The 23,588-nt window shown below is 38.3% G+C and overlaps 1 protein-coding gene across 4 annotated transcripts in view; it reads left to right on the top strand.

Moving 5' to 3' along the window:
- The window catches only part of nbeab (neurobeachin b), a 199,255-nt gene that overhangs the window by 39,117 nt on the left and 136,550 nt on the right, over positions 1 to 23,588 (top strand). For all 4 annotated transcript variants that reach the window (XM_013911568.1, XM_013911567.1, XM_013911566.1 and 1 more), the window contains exons 2-8: positions 7,986 to 8,217; positions 9,843 to 9,943; positions 10,176 to 10,271; positions 11,723 to 11,844; positions 13,732 to 13,858; positions 17,125 to 17,244; positions 19,276 to 19,422. In XM_013911568.1, the coding sequence (XP_013767022.1) occupies positions 7,986 to 8,217; positions 9,843 to 9,943; positions 10,176 to 10,271; positions 11,723 to 11,844; positions 13,732 to 13,858; positions 17,125 to 17,244; positions 19,276 to 19,422 (945 nt within the window). The remainder of the gene's footprint in view (positions 1 to 7,985; positions 8,218 to 9,842; positions 9,944 to 10,175; positions 10,272 to 11,722; positions 11,845 to 13,731; positions 13,859 to 17,124; positions 17,245 to 19,275; positions 19,423 to 23,588) is intronic.

Here is a 23,588-nt window from a genome sequence, read left to right as displayed (position 1 = left end):
TGAATTTTGTGTATTGTTGCACCCTATATATATATATATATATATGATTATGAAGGACCCAGTTAATTTTTTAGGGATAAATACAATGGTAACCAATTTTATTAACAGAATGGACAGTATCTGTGTGATCTTGAAGACTGCATAAATCTGTCTTTAAACCAGGGGCACTTCTCATTTTATCAATTTAAAAATATCAGGGAGGATATTTGTACTCTCCACATCTGCTTTCAAGCGACTCCGTCACTGCAGCAGTCTTTGTAAATAGGACATCACTTCTATTTATTTTCACCCAATTTAGTGGCCACTATAGACTTCCCTTGGAAACTGTCTCAAGTCCAGTCATTGCTGCCTGTCACCATGGCGACAGTAAGCCTCTAGCCCTGGCCTAATCAGAAGTAGTTGAAAGTGGGGGGATTGTCGAGGGCTCAGATGTAACTCTTAATACTGTGTCTCATGGCAATGACACACAAGTTGTTTGATGGAAAAAAGTTATTTAAAGGTATTTAATTGAAGTTCATATAACCCTGTCGCACTAAAAGAGAGTGTCCACTGGGGTAAGTAACGGACACCTTAATTGCTTTCAAATTTTTAGCCATGCTACCAAGTAAAATAAATACCTACTTGGTGGACTGCATATCCCATCATCCCATTACAGTAAAAAACGTACAAACTTCTTAACTTTATGGAGTTTGCCTTGTGTCGTCATGCTTGTGTGAACTCTGGCTTTGTCCCACAGTCCAAAGGCATGCATGTTGATTTACTGGTGATCCTAAAAAGGTGTGCATGATAGCATGAATGATTGTCTGTTACTCTGTGTTCCCTATGATAGACTGACAATCTGTCCATGATGCTCCCCACCTTTTGCCCATTCACAGGTGGGATAGGCTCCAGTTCCATTATGACCCTGCAATCCATAAGTGGTTAAGAAAGTGAATGGGTGGCACAACAATCTCTGCTGGGTTATTTGTAATTTAATAGGAATATCAGTCTATGCAAGTCAGCCAGATGGAATTACTGATTGCATATATGGTGGTGAGCAGCTTAGTGATGCGCCAGTGTGCTTGAGTGACTGAGAGACATTATTACTACTCCTTACTTCACCTCTGGTTTGTGAATGGAAAGTCTTTCTCTTGATTTTGAGGCGCTGTATAGTGAAAATAGCTAGCTGTCACTCACCATCCTGACATCTGACAGCCTGAGCTGCATCCATACGAGTTAGAGCCTAATTAAGGTGGTGTTGCTCTCCCGACTCACATTGTAGTGTTTTCATAAGCTTCCTCTCGTTTTTATTTTTTTTCAACCCATCGACCTGGCGCTGCACTGAGCTGCTGGGCATCTTAATAGTCCCAGGCAGATATTCTTAATTGAAATTATATGTTTAGCCATAGCTACAGGAAGCAGGTTTTCCCCTTCCATTGGCCCTTCCCCTGAGAATAGGTAAATGACTATCTGCAAAACCCTGATTTTTAAGCACAATGGGTACTTGTGAATTGTTGGCTGCGGAGTTTTCTTCTCTCAATTATACCAGGCTTCCATATGACTAAGACTTTCTGTACAGGTGGACGTACATGTGTCTGTGTGTTTCTCTGCAATCCAGTGCTCTCGCACTATGCAGAACATTTATGCCTCTTTGATGTTGAACCATGGCACTTTCAAAGAAATGTCAAATGATTCAGTTCCATTTAAGTTTGTATTTGAGTGAAAACAAAGTGAATACAGGTTGGTAGTTGCACAGAGACTATAATAAATACTAAAGATGAAACTTGATATTCTGACTCAGAACTGCAAGACAGACCTTAACACTCAAACACCTAAAAGTCTTCAGATGGAGCCCATCCTTTCTTAGAATCTTCCCTTTAGTGAGACGAAGCGGCAGAAAGGAGCATGTGATTAAAAGTGACATTATTTGGATCCTCCAAAGGACACATACAGAAATCAGAAACATTATTATTTTTCCCTTTTGGATAAATAAAATGTCTGAAAAAAGTTGGTGCCTGTAATAGTTTTTTGTTTTTTTAAACCTATTGCTTTAAATAATTTTATTTAACCTCTTTCCTATAAAGACAGCATACCTTTTAGTATTTTTTTCATAAATGTAGCTAAGTGTGAAATCACTATGTCAGTGGCAACTGTGATTAGGTGTACAACCCTGACTGACAGTTCAGCTTTACAACGATATCTGATCACATCTCAAGATAAGACTTGAAATAAGGCTTAAAGAGTGCAGAACACCATTTGTCTTTTTTCCCCCCCATATTCATACTGATGGAAGTTTAGATGTAATTTCCCATAGCCAGACTGATATTAACCACCTTTAGCAACCTTGAATCTTCTTATTTATAACACTGTTTTTTAACAGGGCTTTAATGATTCAATAAATTCATAGACTCTTTAAACCACTAAAGCCACTGGCTTGCTTTTTTGACATATAGTTAACTTAACCAGTTTCTTTCAGTTTGATGATGTAATTGTGTCTGAATTTTTGATGGTTGTCTTTTACAAAGCTGGAGTTTGACAGTGCAGATTAGCGATCGTTGAGTGTCAGTGGGAAAGGATTTGGCAGAGGAGCTCAGTCTCACCAGCACACTCAGACACCCTTGGGTTTAAATATGGTAAACAAAACAAAACAAAGCTACCAGTGCTCTATCATTGGGAATCATCAGGGGCAGAAAGACAGTTGCAAAATAAATTAGAGTACAGTCACATCCTCTCTCTGTTTCCTTATATAATAATGTTTTAGATGGGTCCTTTAAAGCAACACTATATGGGCAAAAGTATTCAGGTGTTTTCAGTCCCTTTGCCATGCAGACTGCTTTGATGACTACAAGAATGGGTCCTTTCTACAGAGCTCACTGAATTTGACTATGGTAACAGGTTTCCATTGTTGCAACAAGTCAGTTAATTAAATTTCTTTCCTCTTACATATTCCACAATCGACTGTAAAGTGGAGAAGTCAGAAAGGTTGAACAGGAAGGTTGCTGAGCACAAATGTATTGGAGATTATGTATCGGAATTTCAGGAGCAGGACCACGCCTCCAAACACTCTCCTTCCTGTTGTCATCTACATTGGTTCCCCCACTTCTGCAAGCTGTTCATTCTCGTTTACGTGTCCCACCCTCCCTCCCTCCTTGTTCTCAATTCTTTAACTTTTCATTTCTATTTAATGCGTGGGATCTGCCAGGCCCCTATCGAGGCCTTCCCCAAACCACAGCTCAATTCATGTCAAAGCATTCACTTTTACCTATTAAAATGCTGTCAAACCTAAAATGAGGACGGGGACCCAGCTAGTGAAATAGTTAAATGTGAAATTCTCTCTATGTTGATTGCAACGGGTATGTAATTTGTGACAAATTAATAAAGTTAGGGTCGCTGTATTATCAGAAACAGATTGCATGTAACAGATTTGACGCAGAACAGACTCAAACATGCCTACTGGTGTTGGCCAGAGGGGCCGATGGCGCAATATGGCAGCCTCGCTTCTGTCAGTCTGCCCCAGGGCAGCTGTGGCTACAACTGTAGTTTGCCTCCACCAGTGTGTGAATGTGAGAGTGAATGAATAGTGGTATTGTAAAGCGCTTTGGGTGCCTTGAAAAGCGCTATATAAATCCAATCCATTATTATTATTATTATAAACAGAGTGAAAAACTAGAACACAACTGGTTGCAACAGTAAAACATGATTATTTTTAAACTGCAATGCCACATCTTACTAAGGACTCATAAAGACCTACACATGTTAGGAAAATCTGTGTATCCTGTTTCTCTGGGGGAGAAAAAGGATTTTTAAATCACCAAGTATCATATTGGTATCTGTCTTAATAATCCTACCTACATCAATTATCTCATTATTTTTGCCTCTTCAGGTCTTTAAGCAGTGCACACAGTATTATAGATTGCATTAGCTATCATTTTAGATGGTATTGGACAGCATTAGAGACTTAACAGTGATCATTGGAAGGAGCTATTAGAAGTGTTATGCTTTCATTTCACTCTATAGGAAACTTTAGACATGACATTTTCTTTCATTCATTGGTGTAGTGGACATGCCTTGAAGTGCCTTAATTACTTAAGACACTTTTTCTTGACTTATGAGCACAACATGCTCTTCCGTCTATCACACTTTTTGTCTCGTTTGTGTTAGTCTTTTGTGACAACCCCTGACAGACCGGATGGATTTATTGGAGAAAACAACCTTCAGGCCTCTCCAAAGATTTTCAAGCAAATTCACCTTCAGACCATAGCTGGTGTCTTGATCACTGGGCATTAAGACACATATCACGTAGCATCTGTAGCACTGTCTTTGCTATGTGTCGAAAGGTCATTGTCATGCTGAAAGGTGAATCCTTCCTTTGAGGTCATCTTTCTTGAAAGATGTTTCGGCTTTTATCTTTGTTTATGGTTGCCTCACTACTACTGGTTATGCTGGGACCATCATCTTCTCTGCTAACCAGGTGACGAGCAACTGCAGTTTGTTTCCTGTTTATTACCCCCCATGGTGTTCAGGCTGGTGTTCCGAGGAGAATATTTTCTGCTCCTGCTGTCAATTTTGCTATCATTAAGAAAACTCCAGGGAGGCTAAGATAACCATTTAATATAGGAGCGGGATCTATCTAGCTACTCTTCCAAGAAGGTCTAATTAATGTAGTGTAGAGCTCTTTTGGCAGGTTTTCCATCATCACAGCCAGGCCCAGAAGTTCTTTTACACCATCTAAGCCTAAGGAAATACATTTTTTAGGGGCCAGTTATAGTCGGTTTTTCCATGATAGCAAGCCTTTGAATGACAGTGGAAACTACAATTGGTCTTAGGAGCAAACACCAAAAGCATCATCTCAGTACAAACCAGTAATTTTGCTGTCCACCCATGTCAAGTCTCCAACAAAGAATCACCTGACCTTTTCAGAAGCTGAATAGGGACATATCAAACACAACTGTAGAGGATGACTTGCTGTAATTTACCACAAATCTTTGCTGTCTGTACTCCCTTTGTTTTCCGTGTTTTTCACTTCAGCTGTGTTGTGTGCATCTTGCCGTGTTTGCAAGCAGGACATTTTCCTTACTCACTTGATGTAACTGCTTGTTTTATGTGGAATAGTAATACTAGTTTGGTTTTGCTTTTTAGCAACAGTTTGTTGCAATTTTATGTTTTCTGCAGCATTTCCTTCTAAGCTTGGTCATTTACACTGATTATGGGGTTTGCATCTGAAGCTAAGCAGTGTTCAAACTGTGCATTGATGTTGAATTGAATTTTTATATGGCTGAGATACGCTGTGCTGTCCACCTGTTCAGTGTGTAATCAGTGATTCAATGTCTTTATGTGCTTCTTGTAAGATAATGGGTGAAAATTATTCTGAGGAACCAAACCTGCAATTACTTCACTTCTCGGGATTGTGACGTGCCTGTGAATAGTGTGATTAATGGCAATTGCACTTAAGAATTATGAGGTTTAGTCTAGATTTTATGGCTCTTTTCCCTCTTATTGCATATGCTCGTGGATGACGAACATCATAGCGACTAAAAAAGGAGTCTTTTGTCTGATAATAATTTACTGACAACCTTTGACAGCATTTGAATTGCAGGAAGTTGCTTTCATCATCAATCTTTTGATATATTGTTATTCTTTATGCCTCAAACAACCACACATTAAAAATCACATAAATGCATTGTGATCTTGGGTAAACCTCATGCTGTAAAGACACAGTCACAGTTCATAAAAGAAGGGAACATGGCAGGTGCTGCATAGACTGAACTGTTAAATTTTCTCAATACAATATCTGTTGACATCATATATGATTAAGCATAATGCCAGTTTTTTTTCTTTGTATTATTACACTCACCACTTCATTAGGTACACTTATTTAATTAACCTGAACAAAACGTATCTAACCAGCCAATCACATGGTAGCAAATCAATGCATTTAGGCACGAAAACATAGTCAAAATAATGTGTCAGAGTTCACATTGTCCATCAGAATAGAGAAGAACTTTCCCCTGAACCATCTTTCAAACTGCTTCGAGCTGTTAGGAGCAATCACTCAAATAACCCCTGGTTACAAACAAGTTATGCAGAAGAGCATCTCTGAATGCACTAAAGCCTTGAAGCAGAAGGCTGCACCATGTGCCACTGCTGTCAGCTAACAACAGGAAACTGAGGCTACAGTTTGCACAAGGTCACCAAAACTGAGCAATAGAAGACTGGAAATACGTGGCTTGGTCTGATAGGTCTTTGCTTTCTTGGATGGTATGGTCAGAATTGACAACATGAAAGCATGGATCTATAATGATTTTGCTGGTGTAATGGTGTACCAACTGAGCATCATTTAGAAAAATCACTTCTATGAAATGGTGACCTAAGCTTTCCATCAGTCTGTTAATGTCCAAAACCAGTTAACCTGGATCTAGACTTACACAGACGTGTTACAGCTTGTTTGGGCTTATAGAGTTTATAGAATCGTCTGTGCATTTTGGCCATTGAATTGAATTATACCTCACCTTGCCCCCCCCACCACCACCACCACCACCTGTATTTTCAAGCTGTGTTAGCATCTCACTGATCAATGTCTCTGTTTTTTGTCAAGAGACTGATCGACCGATGAAGAGGTCTGGTTTGAGAATGGTTTTCTAAATATGTTGACAAGTGATTTTATTTCATTTTTTTAATGTTAAGAATTATTCTACCATTTATAGTTCTATGATCTCCACATGTGCAACAGCTGTTAAATGTGGGGAGATGGCAACAAAGCACAACCAATAAGATGTCATGGGTAAGCTTTTGGTCATTTATAGCAAACGTTTCCTTAGGAAGTCTATTGACATAAAAGACTGCCTGAACCATCTGCTCTGTAGGAAAGTTAACATTGCTCTCAGGTCATTGTTTGATGATGCTTGATAGGAGGACTGTAAGGACTGACTCTTATATATTGAGTCCCTTTTATGTACATAATACCAAATAGCATAACGTATGAATGTTCCCATTATGAATTTTTCCATTTCCTGCAATTATTTTGTAATAAATGTGGATGTTCTTGTTGTTTTGTGTGTAAAGCTATTATGTGAACTCTTGTTGCAACACAAATAACTCAAAGTGGGCCAATAAAGATAACTTTTAGCCTCGAACCTCAGCCAGACTGTGTCTGATGAGGGAGAATATGTACATTATTGTGCAGGGTTTTTCTATATTTTATTTTATCTGCACTCGGAGCAAAGACTGTCATTCAGAACTTGAAGTCCTAGCAGCCCTGAAGCACACATCATTGTAATGTAATTGTGCCAAGATCTGATGATGATGATTGAGGTGAGGCCTTATTTATACCTCCATGGACTAGTCTTTCTCTGCTACTTTAGGCAGCTTTTGCTCTCACCTAGCTATTACCTGTCAGTCACAGTAATGTGCATTGGGTATCTAGGTCCATTTTCCACCTGCTTGCTTTGATGCCCACCAGCAGGTTGTTGACAACACACTCCATAAATACCATGCCCTTTTTTAAAGGGCTAATTTCATGCTTTTTGGTCTCGAAGAACTGCATTATCGATTGCACTTTTCTACTTTCTTAATAGTGATTATCAATTGTGTTTTAAATGGAGCAGTATAGTTATAGTGGCTCCATCTGCCTTCTCCTTTTATTTTGTTGTATGCCAGCTCTATTTTCATGGGTGCTTAAATTCTGATCGAAATCTTGTAGAAGGAAAAAGATTTTCACTTTCTCTTTCCAGTTCTAGCCCTAACCATCAGTGTAGTGAAGTGTAACATTTATGAAAGGATCCTATTAGTTAATTCCCCCCCTAGGGAAAAAAAAAAAAAGGTGTGTGTGGGGGGGGAGGGTTGAAAGCTGGGTCAAACAGTAGTGTCCAGTGTATAAATTTAATAAAGGTTGCTACTTGCTGGACCATTACATTAACATAGAATAAACTACATCTTAAGCAGAATGTGAAAGGCATAAAAATTCAATCTCTTCACACATTTTCCTTCTGTCTCACCTTATTTTGCAGTTGGTGGGTGGTGAGTTTGATCTGGAGACCAACTTCATTATCCAAGATGCGGAAAGCATCAGCTGCCTGGTGGAGCTGCTGGAGCACTGTGACATCACCTGCCAGGCTGAAATCTGGAGCATGTTTACCGCGGTCCTTCGAAAAAGTGTTCGAAATCTGCAAACGAGCACTGAAGTGGGCCTTATCCAGCAGGTGTTGCTGAAAATGAGCTCAGTGGATGACATGATTGCAGGTACGATAACGATATGATTCTGTCTTCATTTTTTGCCTGTAGTAGACGTAGTATGTGTATTTTGTTTGGGGTTTTCTTTGTTGTTGTTGTTTTTTTTCAGATGAATTGATGGTAATGAATATGATGTTTATATCTAGAAAGTACTTAAGAATGCCTGTTAGGATTTAGCTTCAGTCAAAAAGACAATTTCTCTGTACTTTTTGCTGAAGGTTTTCGTTAAAAAAAAAAAGGCGACTTAGCCCTAAATTTTATCCAAAACAGTTCTATAGTAACATGATTAAAAAATGTAAAAACATCAACAAATTTCTTCAAAACCAAGTAGTGAAGACAACAGTGTACTTGATGATTCTCATTGAAAATATGAAGGAAATTAAGTGTGTATGGGGATTAGATTTTGTTCAGTAATTTAGCAAATCCACACAATTCTTTTGACACATCAGTTTTTGGGAAAAGTCACAATAGCCTTGAACTGGGTTGCCACAGTTGATCATCTGCCTCCATCTCACCCTATCCCCGTTTGCATGTCCTCTTTCACTACATCCATGAATCATCTTGCCTGTGATCTTCCTCTTTGCCTACTCTCTGGGAGCTCCATATTCAACATCCTTTGTCCCTTTTCTTCACATGTCCAAACCACATTAGCCTTACTTCTCTAACTTTGTCTCCTCCTAATATACTTTATCTTACATAGTATAAAAGAGGGAATGTCTCTCCTGGTCATTCACACTGAAAGTCTTAGCTGCTTCCACCTTCTTTCCCAATCTTTTTGTCAATGCCACCGCCTCCAAACCATACCTCATAACAGATCTCGCTATAGTCTTATAAACCTCCTTTTTCATTCTCGCTGCTATACTTCTGTCACAACTAACCCCTGAAACTCATCTTTGCCCACTTCACTGTACCTGCACTGTACCTGGATGTTTGATCCCTGGTATTTAAACTCATCTGCCTTCACTACTGTTCACTCCATTGCATTCACGCACATGTATTCTCGTTTCACAAAAGCACTTAATATTAAATATAAACTACTGTATTTTACTGTTTACTTATCCTGCAATATTTTACATGTATTGGTTAGAAACTAAAGTTTTGGGGTTTTTTTGTTGCAGAGCTTCGAATAAAATACAGACGTAATTAAAATGTGGTACCAGGATTATATTATATCTTTTTGATAATACCTTCAGGTAGAAATAGACACACAAGGATGTAGAAACAACTGAGCTCAGAACCCCTCAGTCTTTGAAGATTAATGTTAGAGATGAGTTTTTTGTCACTGCGGTTTTGTGTACTGAAGTCATTGTCACTGACATGCTGGGCTGTGCAAATTACACCCGTACCCCATCTTACTTCTAAATTATGCTTCAGATGATGAAATTAAAATGCATTTTCGCTGCAGTGTTCCAAGTCATTCTCCATGCAATTTCGGCTTTTCTGTGTTAAATATAAGAATTTCACGGACAATGAACTGTAATCTAAAGTAAAACTGTTTCCATTATCTCAGATGTTCAGTCATATGAATACTTTTCCCCATGAGAAACTCCAGGAAAACCTCCAGCGTGGATGAATTATAATATCAGCAAAGTGCAGCTGCATGTGATGTGTTTATGTTATCTTTGTCTTTAAAGATTTGCTAGTGGATATGTTGGGAGTACTGGCCAGCTACAGCATCACAGTGAGGGAACTAAAAATGCTCTTCAGCATGTTACGAGGAGAAGGAGGCCTCTGGGTGAGTAATACCAGGACGAGCTGTACATGTGTGTGATTGTTTGACACTGTCACTGGAGTCGCCTCAAGAAACCCATCAACACTGATCGGTCTGTGGCTTGTTCTGTAATTGACTTACTGTCGAATGATTGGATGAAGTAACTGAAAAGCTATTGAATGTCTGCTGTCCAGCCAGCCACAGAGAAAGCCTTGCTGTCTTATCTATACCCTTTTTATCTTTGCCACCTGTGCAGCCGAAGCATGCAGTCAAAATGTTGTCGGTGCTCAATCAGATGCCTCAGAGACACGGTCCGGATGCCTTCTTCAACTTTCCTGGTCGCAGCGCAGCAGTAAGCTTTCAGATTGTACATTCTGCCATGAAGCAGTTTTCATACATGCATTGCAAGCATGAACTTTTTTTGCATGCACAGTGTGAAAATGCAATAAAAAGATGCAAATGAACCTTAAAATCAAAGATTACACAGGCAACAAAGGGTTCTGTTAAGAAAGGGGGAATAAGGGGAGGTGTATCCACATACACAAACTGCATCTCAGGTACTTTTTGGTCTGCATAGTGGGCAATACACTTTCTATAATGTGGAATATACCATACTGTGCCTTTTCCTCATTAAGGCTTTGCAAGATCAAAAGCCTTGTTGATGTTTTTTTTTTTCTGGTTTGCTGGATTTTTAATCAACATATTGCATGATGCTGATTAAAGCAAGTAAATGAGGTGTCACAGTGATGTCATTAAATGTTTGTTTGTTTTTTTTAACTGATGGTTTAAAAGTTATTTTAAACTAAACTCCCGAAAGTCTTTGAGATTAATTGCAAATTCACTCAAATAAAAGTGGAACTCAAGCAGATTTATGTCAAAGAGGCTGAACACATGTGCTGATAATGTAGTCTGCATGAGAATTATGCCAACACCTAACGCTATGGACGACAGTTCCAGAGCAATTATTAAACATCAATATTTAAGTGGAGGTACATATTTGGATAATTAAAATAAAGACTTTCCTTTATGTTAGTCTCAAAAATGGAATGAAAGTATGGATTCAGGGATATTCTTTTTGTATTTTTTTTGTAGGTGAAATTATGAACATTTTAATTTACATTACTGATTTATATATTTATGTTTAATTTTAATTCATATGGTATAGTATAGTAGCATATTATGCTACTATAATACACCAGTCGCTCTCTGTGTGTGAACTCCTCCTACACGAGAACTCGTTCAGCAGCCAAAACTGGCACAAAGAGGTACATCTAAGGCCCCTGAAGCGTCTTATACAAATCAGATATTATAATGCTATCATAGTGTCCAGCAACCACCTACCAATGGACTAAAATGACCCATATGTAGCATTTATGAACCGGTAACACCTTATGAGTCATTGTGTCATTTTAACTTCACAACAGTAACTACATCAAATGTATAGCCAAAAAATCTGAATATTCAGATATACTGTATATTATATATTATGATGTCACTATGCCATCTAACAATGGACTAAAATAACATTTGTATAGTAGAGCAGGACCTGTGCATTGCAGGGAAGCTGCAAAAGTTGGTTAAACTTTATGCAGCCAGTCCAGTATTTATCTTCAATTTATATACTGCCCCTATTTTCTTCAACGCAAACAAGAATAAAGCTTAGGTGCATACTAGTCTGTATAATTTAGCTTACCCTGTCATGTAACTCAGCGATAGCAGTAGGGGAACATAATTTTAAGGAGCTATCTCTGATGGTGCATGAATTTGTCCTTTGCTATCTTTTCTGTTTGTTTTTTGTTTTAGGCAATTGCTTTACCTCCTATTGCTAAGTGGCCTTATCAAAATGGGTTTACATTTAATACCTGGTTCAGAATGGATCCCTTAAATAACATCAACGTGGACAAGGACAAACCATATCTCTACTGGTGAGTACACACTAACTTATGCTTTTACTCCTTTTTCCAATGTCCTCAGTACACGCCCATCCCTCTCATAGGTGCTGTAAGGCCAAGTTATGACGCCAAAGAGAAGTGAATTGCGCTTTCCAGTTTTCCATCATTCTAATTGCTTTAGCTTTGTATTAGAAATCATACCCTCTCTGCAGAGGCCTATAAAGCTACAAGCAGTTTTATTGACAAAGCAGTATGGTGTCTGATATGCTGTGACCTACAGTGATTTTCTCGTCTAAGTAGATTATGACTGCAACTTGTTTTTCAAGGTTAAACTAGTTTTACAGACAGTTTTTTACACACTGGCAGCTCTTATGTAATGTGGTTTGTGAAAAGGGCTTCATTTTTGCCAGATAATATTCACGAATTATAATAAGAATAGGGAATTAGGTGAGATTATTGAGATTAAAACCCACGGAGCCATGAACTACAGCGGCTACACAACTGTCGACTCCAGTGGTGAATTGCCGCTCTGGGAGACGCTATGGAGGTATTAATTTAGTTTTGAATATCTGCCACATAAGGCTCACGTAGCAGCCCTTCCAGGAAGGAGCTTGTGAGTAATTAGTGCTAAAGTCAATAACCTAGACGTGCAGTGATGTTTGGCTGCTCTGTTTATTAGAGGAACTCTGGGAGAAAAATACAAAAGCGACATATAAAAGAATTGTAGTAGGAGAGCGAGCTAATAATAAAGATGAAAAGTCCGAGAGAAGACTAATTGCCCAATAGGTAGTTCAGTGTGAATGAAAGAGTCTGTTCACCTTGGAGAGACTTGTTCTGTGTTTGTCAGATGTACAACATCAAAAAGGGAAAAAAAATGGCTAAGCTGTGATGTTTGCATTTGTCCAATCATGTTTGTATTCAGCACTGGTACAGTCCCACAAAAAGGTGAGATATGCCAAACTAATCCTGTTTATGCTTTGCTCTGAATGCCTCACAGCTCACTGGTAGGGCATGTAGACAACAAAAAGAATTGTATCTTTAGAAAGGAGTGTGTCCACTGTGTCTTGGCTGCCTCAGCGGTATCCGTGTGTGGGTCATATATTTCTCTAGCTCTGCATCCAGCCCTGCGTTGCAGAGGCCTGTATCCTCTTTATCTGCCTTGACAAAGAGGTCGGTTTGTCTTAGATGGTGGTGTGGTGGAGTGTGTCTTTGTAGATGGAAGACTAATATAGACCTGAGGATTGTGAAAGTGTATTGCGTGTCAGCAATGAAAAAGATGTTCATTCCAAGCAGGCTACGAGTGGAGAACTATTGTTCTATTGCAAGGTTGTTTGTGCGTGTACATAGTGTGGGCTGTATAGGGTCGGTTCTTATTGTTTACAAGTTGAATTTCCTCAGTGCTTCTGTAATATATCTTTTACCAGGAAGGCAGGATCATCAGAGTGGAGCGATTTGCCATTGAGAACGTTGTCAAAGCATAGTCTCGCTTTTCTGTTTGTTTAAATCCATTCACTATATAGCTGAACAAATAACTACAGCTACTTTGCTCTTGTGATTCTTGAGGTATAATATCACAATTCTCTTATGAGTTATTTGTCAGTTACTTTTGTAAATTGCTTTCTGGCCGCACAGTGCAAGGTATTTAAAATAGCGTGACCACAAACTTATTATGCAGTGCAAAGCCACCGTTTTCTTAATTTCTTTTTCTTTGTTTGGTGCCTTAAGGAGGAAACATACGAATGAAGTTGAAAGGATGAAAAAATAAAGAAATTGGACTGCATAATTTGCTAGTCAAAAAGTTCTGCTTTTGTTGCTTTAAAAATATATATATATTTTTTTCTGTTTGTGGCTAAGTACATTTGGGTTACCCTGTCAAGTTTGCCAGCTCATGATTTACTGTGTGAATATCTCTTTCTGCAGCTTTCGCACCAGCAAGGGCATCGGCTACTCTGCACATTTTGTTGGTAACTGCTTGATCATCACATCTCTCAAGTCCAAAGGAAAAGGGTTTCAGCATTGTGTGAAGTATGATTTTCAGCCCAGGAAGGTAAGAGCACTTTTGGTTTGTTTCTGCTCCAAGTGTTCTAGACCAGGCTTGGCCGACTCCAGGACTCGAGGGCCGGTGTCCTGCAGGTTTTAGATCTTACCCTGGGTCAACACACCTGAATCAAATGATTAGTTTATTACCAGGCCTCTGGAGAACTTCAAGACATGTTGAGGAGGTAATTTAGCCATTTAAATCAAGGACACATCTAAAACCTGCAGGACACCGGCCCTCTAGGCCTGGGTTTGGACACCACTGTTCTAGACCATATATCATTATTTAGACTTCTTTCAGTTACATTATCTGTACCCATGGACTCTATCTATTCCTAGTAAGGTCTGTGGTGATGAAAACATTTATATATTTCATGATGAAAACTGGAAAAATGTGTAGTAGCTGTAAAAATAAGTAAGTCTAACCCTAACAGTCCATACACACGGTGTCTGTTGATGATATTCCTTGTTTTTAGTGTATTTCCTCTTATAGATTTGATTATAGTGTAATGCAGTGTACTTGTATGGATGGATGGATGGATGGACTTCAAGCGCTTTATCCACCTCACATCTATAGCCAATTTAGAATCACCAATTAAGCTGACAAGCATGTCTTTGAACTGTGGGAGGAAACCAGTGTAGCTGTAGGAAACTCCTGGAGAACGACCACAGCTGGCGTTCAAACCAGGAAGCTTCTTGCTGTGAGGTGACAGTGCTAACCACTGCACCAGCATGCCACCCTCTATCGATTCCTAGTGTATCTTCTGTGTGGCGGAAACAGTAGGTGCAAAGAGCTTTTCTGCATCAATGCAGTTGTTTTATTATCTAAAAGTATAACAAATAAAGGGCTGCATGGGCTCAGGGGTGCAGAAACTCTTTCTTTTTGATATGATTATTTTTCAGTGTACTGTCAGGAAAAAACAAACAAACATGCCAGTGTGGATTAGGGGATTTAATAAGCTTGGCGGTAAAAAATAAATTCTCTTGAACTGTTTCTTGATCCCAATTGCAATTCCCTGTTCCGTTTTCTTAAATTGACAATTGTGCTTGTTGCCTTTGTCTCTATACTATATTAATGTCTTGAACTTATTGTTACACCAAATCACTACACATAAGTCATGCTGTGTATGTTTCCATATAAACGTGAATGTATTTAAAGCCCCTGAGCAGTCTTAACAGGTCTAATTGGATGTAAATGTAGATGAGAATATGAAACTTAATTTAGCATGAAGTGTCAGTGTAGCCTACCTATCCCTGCAGAGAATGAAAGCTGTCTCTAAGCATGTGTCAAACAATTAGAGGCTTCACATAAGACCTGGGAACAACTATTCGTCTCATTCCAAGTGTCACACTGCAGGTATGGTTTTGTGGAATAACGTAGAAGACAACTTGTTGTAAATTGAGTTTTTAATTGATTTTGAGTTCAGACATCTGTGGATAAGTACAGGTAGCTTGCATTCTTCCCCATAACCAGGAGTCCTCTTTTAAGTGTCCTTACCTTTGTGTGAAGTAGCAGTAATTCTATTAGACTGCTCACATTGCCCTTCCTGGGTCAAACTAATAAAAAGTGAGCATAGTCACGTACTGTAGGAGATGGACAATCTGTTTCCTGCTGCTGTGACTGATTGTCTCAGTCTTACCCTATGTTCATATTATGAGCAGCCTGAGTGCTTTATAGTGGTACGCAGTTCTGCATCGGGCGTCTTATTGTTATCGGCACAAGCAGCTTGACAGGGGGAGCAAGTCCAAGAGCAGTGCAGACACCAATTCAAAGGAGTTCTGCAGTATTTTTAATAAAACGCAACATCGAATTAACATTTTTAAAAACTCATAATTAAGAGGCCACATATATTGCCTGGACTGCAGTGTCACTGTCTCTTTGCTACATGCCATGTTCCTACTCTCAAGTAAAGGCACAAAAAGTAAAAAGACCGAAAATATATCTTAATAAAAGGTGGAAAAAATATATTTTTCTACTTGATATCATTTAATCCACATTGTTTTGCTTCTGCCTGGTGTGCCTTTGTCCCACTTTCCACATTTCCAACTGCTGCTTCCAATTCCTGCTACTATTGCTTACAGTTTCCTATTTCTTATTATGTAAAGAATTGAGAATTAATTTAGAAGAATTAAGTTTTAGTTACTGTTTGTTTGTTTTTGTTTTTTTAGCAGATGAACAGTTGATATGGTCAAATAAATAAATACACTCACTGTTCACTTCTTTAGGTTCGCCTTGCTAGTACCTAATGCTTTCAGGGCTGGAACTACTTTTTCCTTCAGAACTGCATTAAGTCATTGTGGCATCAGTTCAACAAGATGCTTGAATGATTCCCCCAGGAATCTGGTACACGTTGACGTGATAGCTTCACACAGTTGCTGCAGAGTTGTTCATCCAGTTGTACATCCACAATCTTGTGTTCAACCACATCCCAAAGGATTGAAATTCGATGGTTGTAGAGGTCATTTTTTTTGTACAGTGAACTCATCATCATGCTCAAGACACCAGTTTTAGATGGTTTGTGACCCAACATGTAATCCTGCTGGAATGAGCAATCAGAAGATGAGTATACTGTGGTCATAAAGAGATGGACATGGTCAGCAACAATAATCATGTATTGTGTAACATTTAGTGAATGCTCAGTTGGTACTAAGGAACCCAAAGAGTGGAAAGAAACCCCCAACCATTACCATCCTAGTAATGGTCATGAAATCCCAGTACATCAGCAGACACCAGCAACCACGTCATGTTTAAAGTGATTTAAATAAACTTTTGTCTCCATTCCGATGCTCGGGTTGAACTTCAGGTGGTTGCTGCTATATGACTGGCTGATTTGTGTTGACAAGCAATTGAACAGCTTCACCTTGTGAAATGGGCGGTGAAATAATATAATAACAGACCATTAATGTTTACCTCTTTTAGCATATAGTTAATAAGAAACAACTTTCTCCCTCTTGCTAATTTTTAAATTGTTTTTTTATTGTTGCACCCTCTCACCCCTTTGGCTGCAGTTCTCCAGTATTTACCTTCCTTTTGTGTGTGATAAAAATGAGCTGTCTTGCGTCCCTTTGGCCTGTCCTCTGATCTATTATTTACTCTCCTCCTTTGTAAATCTGAGAACATTGTGTAGCAAGCTTCATTTCCATTGTTCTTTTGAACTTTGTGATTCATTTAAAATTATTTGTGATGTTGTTTTATAAACTAAATGAAACATTAATGACCTAAATACATAATGCTGTATTCTTAAAATCTCAATCTGATTTCTTTCTCACCTTTAGTGGTACATGATCAGTATAGTCCACATCTACAGCCGCTGGAGGAACAGTGAAATCAGATGCTATGTTAACGGACAGCTTGTTTCTTATGGAGACATGGCATGGCACGTCAACACAAATGATGTAAGTCCTCCTTATTTGTTACTTTTTCTCACTGTTGCCGTTTTGTCGTGATTTTAATGCTTCCTGGCACAAGGCTGACTAAGGCTGCCACATCAATGTTTCGCATGGCTCGCGCTCTGTGGGAGTAAAACATGTATACATCCTCAATAATTCTCATTGATGAAATGAGAAAATGAGTTTTAACTCACTGTTTTCCTCTGAAGTCTGTCTAGGGTTTCACTCTTTATTTGAACATCTGTTTGTCCCGGTTGTGCTGCAGTAGATATCAGAATACAATTTTGAGACCCAGTAGCTGTTTTATGTGTAAATAATAACTTCCATTAGACTGAGGATGTCTTTTTTAAAATGTGTGATAACAAGGTGATTTACAGTCTAACAGAATATTTGTATGTTCAGATGATTTCACACAGTTATTTAGAAATGATTAGTGTTGCATTTGGACTTGCAGAGAGGAAACACATTTAGAAAGGTGTGCTTTGAACCAAGTGTAGTTCATGAAATATTCAACCACATTAGATGAAGATGCCTTAATTTGTGATTTTTGTAAAGAAATGTTGCGATACATGAAGAAAAACATGAACATTTGCAGTATTCCATAGACATAAGCAGGTCTCTGGTCACATACAGTGAGCAACAAATTTATTAGACAACCTGGCAATGTGGTTTAAGCCAGAGCTGTCCTAAATGAACATTTTCTGTAATTTCCAAAATGTTTCTGTGATGGTTAATCCATCACTATGCATCAGTTTTCACTAAAAATTATATTTTTATTTTGTTATATTATATTTATTTTGCTGAATTGTAATTGTTGTTGTTGGCCACAAATTTTCAAATTGATTGTTTTACAGAAAAGCAGATAAAATAATCAAACTTTTAAAAACTTTTTATTAAGACGCTAAATTACAGTTGTTTTCCCGCATCCCGTCCTTCCATCCATTCTCTTCCATTTATCCTTAACAGGGTCACTGGAATCTATCTCAGCTTTCATAGGCAGAAAGGCGGGGTACACCCACTAACAGAAAAGTTTTAGTGGTTGAATGTTGTGCTTGATTGATTTCTGAGAAGACCAGAGGGCATAAAAACATGAATTCACATGAACTGAACTGTGACTTTTTTTGTCTAAGTAACAATATAGGTTTTAGCTATAAACAAGATTTTGGCAGATTTTTTTTTAAAATATTTGGGTTTTCTTGTTATTTTGACAGGTGGTAAATAAATTTGTTAAGGACTGTATATTTACTGAAAAGCTCTGTGTTTTGTAGACAGTGAATTTTCTTTACTTAGTTGGAAGACATCTAACATGCATTATATGTATAATTTTGATTTCTTCTTCTGTTTCTTTGCTATTGAGGCTACAATCTTAAAGGTTAAATGCTGTCATCTTTAGATATCCTTTTTAATTGCCTTATTCTGTTCTTAACTACAACTCAGATATAGATTATTGTATCTTTCTAAGTAATACAGTCCACTAAAGCTGTATTTCTTAGTTAGCATAAATATATGTGGTAATGTTTTGGTTGACTGTTTGCTTTAAATCTTACACATGTTGGACAGAAAACAGCATTTTTACAGGGTTAAATAGAACCAGATCTCTATCAACTAATCTGATGTTTTTATTCTTCCATTGAACCTCTTTTATAGATCTTCACTTGTTATGCAATTTGCTGTTGCCGCTGTAAATAGCCCTTCGATTTGGTGCTGGATGTAACTAGAGCACATTTTTTCACTACCACAGAGATTATATAGAGGTTTCATGTCTTTGTAAATCAGGGCCGTTAGGAAATTCTTTCCATCAGGGAATTGTCAACGTAAACACTGAAACAACATGAGAGAATGTTATTTTGAAAAACGAAATTGAATTTCTTGGCTGGAATAGAAAATAAAACACCTTTGAAGGACCCATTTGAAAAATCAAATATTTTACATTTTACTTTTAGACCTCTGCGTAATAGAGCTGTGTGATATATATATTTTTTTCTTTTTCTTCTAGTCCCTGATGGTGTTGCCTCTTTTTCTATGTCCCTCTTGCAGAGTTATGATAAGTGCTTCCTTGGGTCCTCAGAGACAGCGGATGCTAACAGAGTGTTCTGCGGACAGCTAGGAGCTGTCTTTGTGTTCAGCGAAGCTCTCAATCCCGCTCAGATATTTGCAATTCATCAGCTAGGACCAGGCTATAAGGTATGTGCTTGTGGGTGCCTAAATTAGATTACATGTAAGCAGTCTGCATTACCAATCCATCTGTGAAATCAATGAGCAGCTCTGTCCTGCTGTAGTTCCTTTGCCTTGTATCGCTGTCCTGCTTTTCCTCCCAGATAAACGGCTGCATAAATTACCTACTTCTGGGGAATAATGGCACAGTACACAGAGGAAAGCAGCAGGCCCTCTGAGGGGATAGAGACATGAGCCAAGTTATATCAGCTGCAGCAGGTGGAGCGCTCCCGAGCATCTTAACAAAAATCAGAACATGAATGTGAATATAAAAGGAAACTGACCTCCCAAAATAGGGATTACAGTGTGAATATTTATTATATGTTGACAAAACATCCCACTGATCTGCAAGAAAAAGGAGGTGCCTGTTTACTTTCAGATTATTCTCCTTATTGTCTCACTTTTGTCCCAGATGCTCACAAAAGGCTGTTTCTGTTCTGTTTCAGTGTTAAGCCCAACACCCTCTCACAAAAGTAGGAATGGCATTTCATGCTAAATAAACCCTGAACACAAGATGTGACTCATGCAGTTTGCACTCTCAGTGACCAATTTGTGCCACTAGTGTTTTGTCTCCAGCTGTTTTAAAGACAAACTTACTAAGTAAAAGCTACCCTGCTGAAGATGATTTAAGTCAGGTCTACTGATGCCCAGGAAATTCTCAGAGAAATCATTGTTTTCTCTTTTTGCTAATGGCTGGTTACTTGTTGTTCCCCTCCTTAACTGCATTTCATGATCTTCTGTTAAGACACAGCAAAGCAATCGTTCAGAATTCTTGAAATAATGAATAATAAATGTCCCCAGGGGAGACAATTATCTGCAGTTCGTGAAGTTGTGAACAATGTTTTTAAGACCTAGACAGGTGAGTTGGGGAGAAAGGTCAGACAGTTGTCTACCCCACTGATTTATTGTTGTAGTGGGAGTGCTATACAAATGATGAGTTGTCTGTTTTAATTCAGAATTGCCTGGAGGAGTCTGAGTGCAGCCAATCTCAGCATACGTCTGTTAGACCGTGTACTATACACTCAACTTTATACTGTCTGAACTCAGCAGGGCCTGAGAAAAACCATCGCCTCTGATGTATGATTTATTCTCTAATCCGTGGTCCTTTCCTCCATGTTTGATGTTCGACATGCTTTCACTTACTCCCACAGTGTATTCAGTGTAACCGTAACTGCACTTAGTTTAAATGCAGAGATTATTGCTGCCTAGGGTTACCGTTTCTAGTGCATGTTATGATTTATGGCTGTAAATCTGACTGTGTTATGTTAGCTAGATTTCTTCTTCAGGCTCTGAACTTGGATGTACTTCTGTTTATTTCGTTTAAAGTACAAACAAACAACTTTTTTCTTGTAAAGTTCAAACTTTATGATTGACTTGACATTCACAGACTTTGACAGATACAGTTAGAGGTGCTTCTGGACACACTGTGCCTGACAGCAGCTGACATATTTTTTTTCTCTCCATTCATTACTCCCGTTTTAGCAGTTAGTTAATCTTCAAAAGTCAGGTAATGACTCACGAGGTCTGGGAGTTCTTTAAACAGAAAGCCTAAAAAATCCCCTCTCTGCATACTTATTCCTAATATTTTCTTCTTTTGTCTTTTTTCATTTTTCTTTATTCTCTTGGAAATAATGTCATCTGTATTTGACAAGTTAAAACAGTTGTGCCATGATTAACAGTTTTTCACATGATGCACTTTGTTTTTCCTTTGTTTTCTATTATCACTATCATATGTGTTCTACATAAGGTAGATTAGCCCATGAAATTTGTAACAACACTGCACTGCAGTATGAAACACAAGCTACAGGAGAAGATATTGGGGCACAAATCTGGTCCACTGTTGCCCAAAGTATTTGACCTCTAACTGTGCAGTATGCCTTTACAAACATTTGTGAAAGAATGGATCATTCTCTCTCACTGGATTCATATGTGCCACAATTGCAACAAGTCAGTTTACGGCCAACACTCTACTGATTTACTAACTGGAAACTTCCAAACCTCCTCTGGCACCAACATTAATATCAACATAAAAACTGTGAGCTTCATGCCCAAGCAGCTCCTGTACATGTAAAGTGAACATGGCCAAATGCTTTTGACTATGTAAGAAAACCGAATCACAAAAGCTTCAGATAATCCACAGGAATGTGTTGCTTTACAAAATAATCCCAACAGTAATTTTTATAAATAACTAGTGAGGAGACGATGGGAAACGGACCAAAGCCGGAAGTAAAACAAAACAATGACAAGCAAAGTCAGTAAAACAGAAAACTAACAGCCTACAAAACAAAAACCATGCAGATGATAGATATGTGACTTTTTTTCCCTAGCAAGTAAGAAACAATATACAGAAAGAAAAATGCAAACCCTTGACAGTTGTAATAAAACAGCAAAATGGGGCTTACAGCGCACACAGATATTTAATGGTACTTAATCTTCAAACATTGGGTTAATACTGAGAAACATTGTTTATTTGGAAGTGAAAAATTGCCTTTATTTTAATTTGTAGTTGGATAGTTAGTTCACTGTATTAAAGACACACAAGGGTCGGTAGCAGAAGAAAATGAAAGTCATACGTGGCTATTTTGTGTTATTTTTTTACTTGTATCACAGGCAACAGGGAGTGTTGCAGTCCTCTAAGTGTCTTCCTGTGGTGTGCAGAGAGACTGTGTTGCCCCTGGTCAGTGGCAGCCTTTGGGACTAGTAGAAAAAAGGAGGAACTGCACTCTAATTCTTTTTTATGAGTGTCTGGCCTATGGAATGATGCTGTCACGCTACAGGGTTTGATAGCCCAAAACCCATGGGATCATTATTTTCACACTGCGGCAAGGATCGCACAAAAGTGCAAAGCAGTGGAGCTTGTTATTTCTTGCCACTTGGGTTCCATGAGTTGAAACTTTTGAAGGATGTTAGAGACTTCATGATGAGATGCATGATGTCCGCTGTGTGGACCTGATCATAGCAGGCGAAGAGATTATCTCTTATGCTTTTTTATCATCGGACTGTACGTAGATATGTCATTAAACCCTCTCAGTTTCAGTGCTGTGAGGAAACTGATATAACACCTCTATAAATCTCTATAAATAGACATATTTACTAGCATCATGTTGAAAAAGGTTCATAGCACTTTAGGCAGAGACGAAACTGTAACATGTGTAACAAAACGGAATGAAAATGTCAAATAGTATTATTAAATTTCAAAAGATGCAAGGTAGTGTTGTGCAATACTTGTACTTGTTGTTTAATAATAAAGATTATTCAAAACTTCCAAATGTAAGTTTCTACTAAAGGCTGCCACCCACTTACAACTCTGCACTTCAGAGGCAGTCAGAATAGAAACCATACTCATTGTAGAATTTGACAATCTGAGTCAGATCACATTTTTTTTTTATCCATTTATTCCTCACTGAGAAAAAGAATCCCAGATTTAGATGTGTTTTGGACAGGTGCGCAAACCCTGTTTGCCATGTTGCGGAACATACTGTATTTATCTACAGTCCCTCTAGGACCAGATGGTTGTTTCATCACTGTTGCTTCAGTTCTCTCTGTCTCTCTTTATCTCACCACCACAGTCTTGCTGCCCACAAGTCAGAGAGGGGAAGGAAAAGCATTTCTTTCACCCATTAATAATTCAGCCCTCCTGATTAGAGAAATTGATTTCTGCGTTCACACTGCACTGACAGATTAATTCAGCTCATCTGTCAACAGCTAATTGATTGAGTAAATTGAGACTAGTCTGTCATCGATCAGCAGTTTGTTATGGTAGCCATATTGAATGTGTTACTAAACCACTGACTCATTTAACCTGTGCTTTATGAGACATGTTGGTAAAGGCACTGTGGTAAATATGATGCAGTTATTCTTACAAGACACACAGTCCCAGTAAAACATTGAATTATCATCATAATCATCAAGTCGCTGGTTTATTTCCCTCAGCTGGGCGTAAATTTATAATCCGTTTTCTTCCTCTTATTACTATAGATGTGAGGTGGCACAGCAATTTGAAGCTAAACTGCCAACCGCCAGCTTTAATTTGAATGTGTTTTCAGCTGTATTGGCAAAACTCGTCCCCAATTTGTCTCTGCTTCATGACTGTATTGGAAAAGAAAATTACAATGTCAGTGCAAAACAAGCAAAAG

This window comes from Pundamilia nyererei, unplaced genomic scaffold, assembly GCF_000239375.1.
Source record: "Pundamilia nyererei isolate P.nyererei 1_Seehausen unplaced genomic scaffold, PunNye1.0 scaffold00066, whole genome shotgun sequence".
In the NCBI taxonomy this organism is placed as follows: domain Eukaryota; kingdom Metazoa; phylum Chordata; class Actinopteri; order Cichliformes; family Cichlidae; genus Pundamilia; species Pundamilia nyererei.
This window is presented reverse-complemented; position numbering and strand designations above follow the sequence as displayed.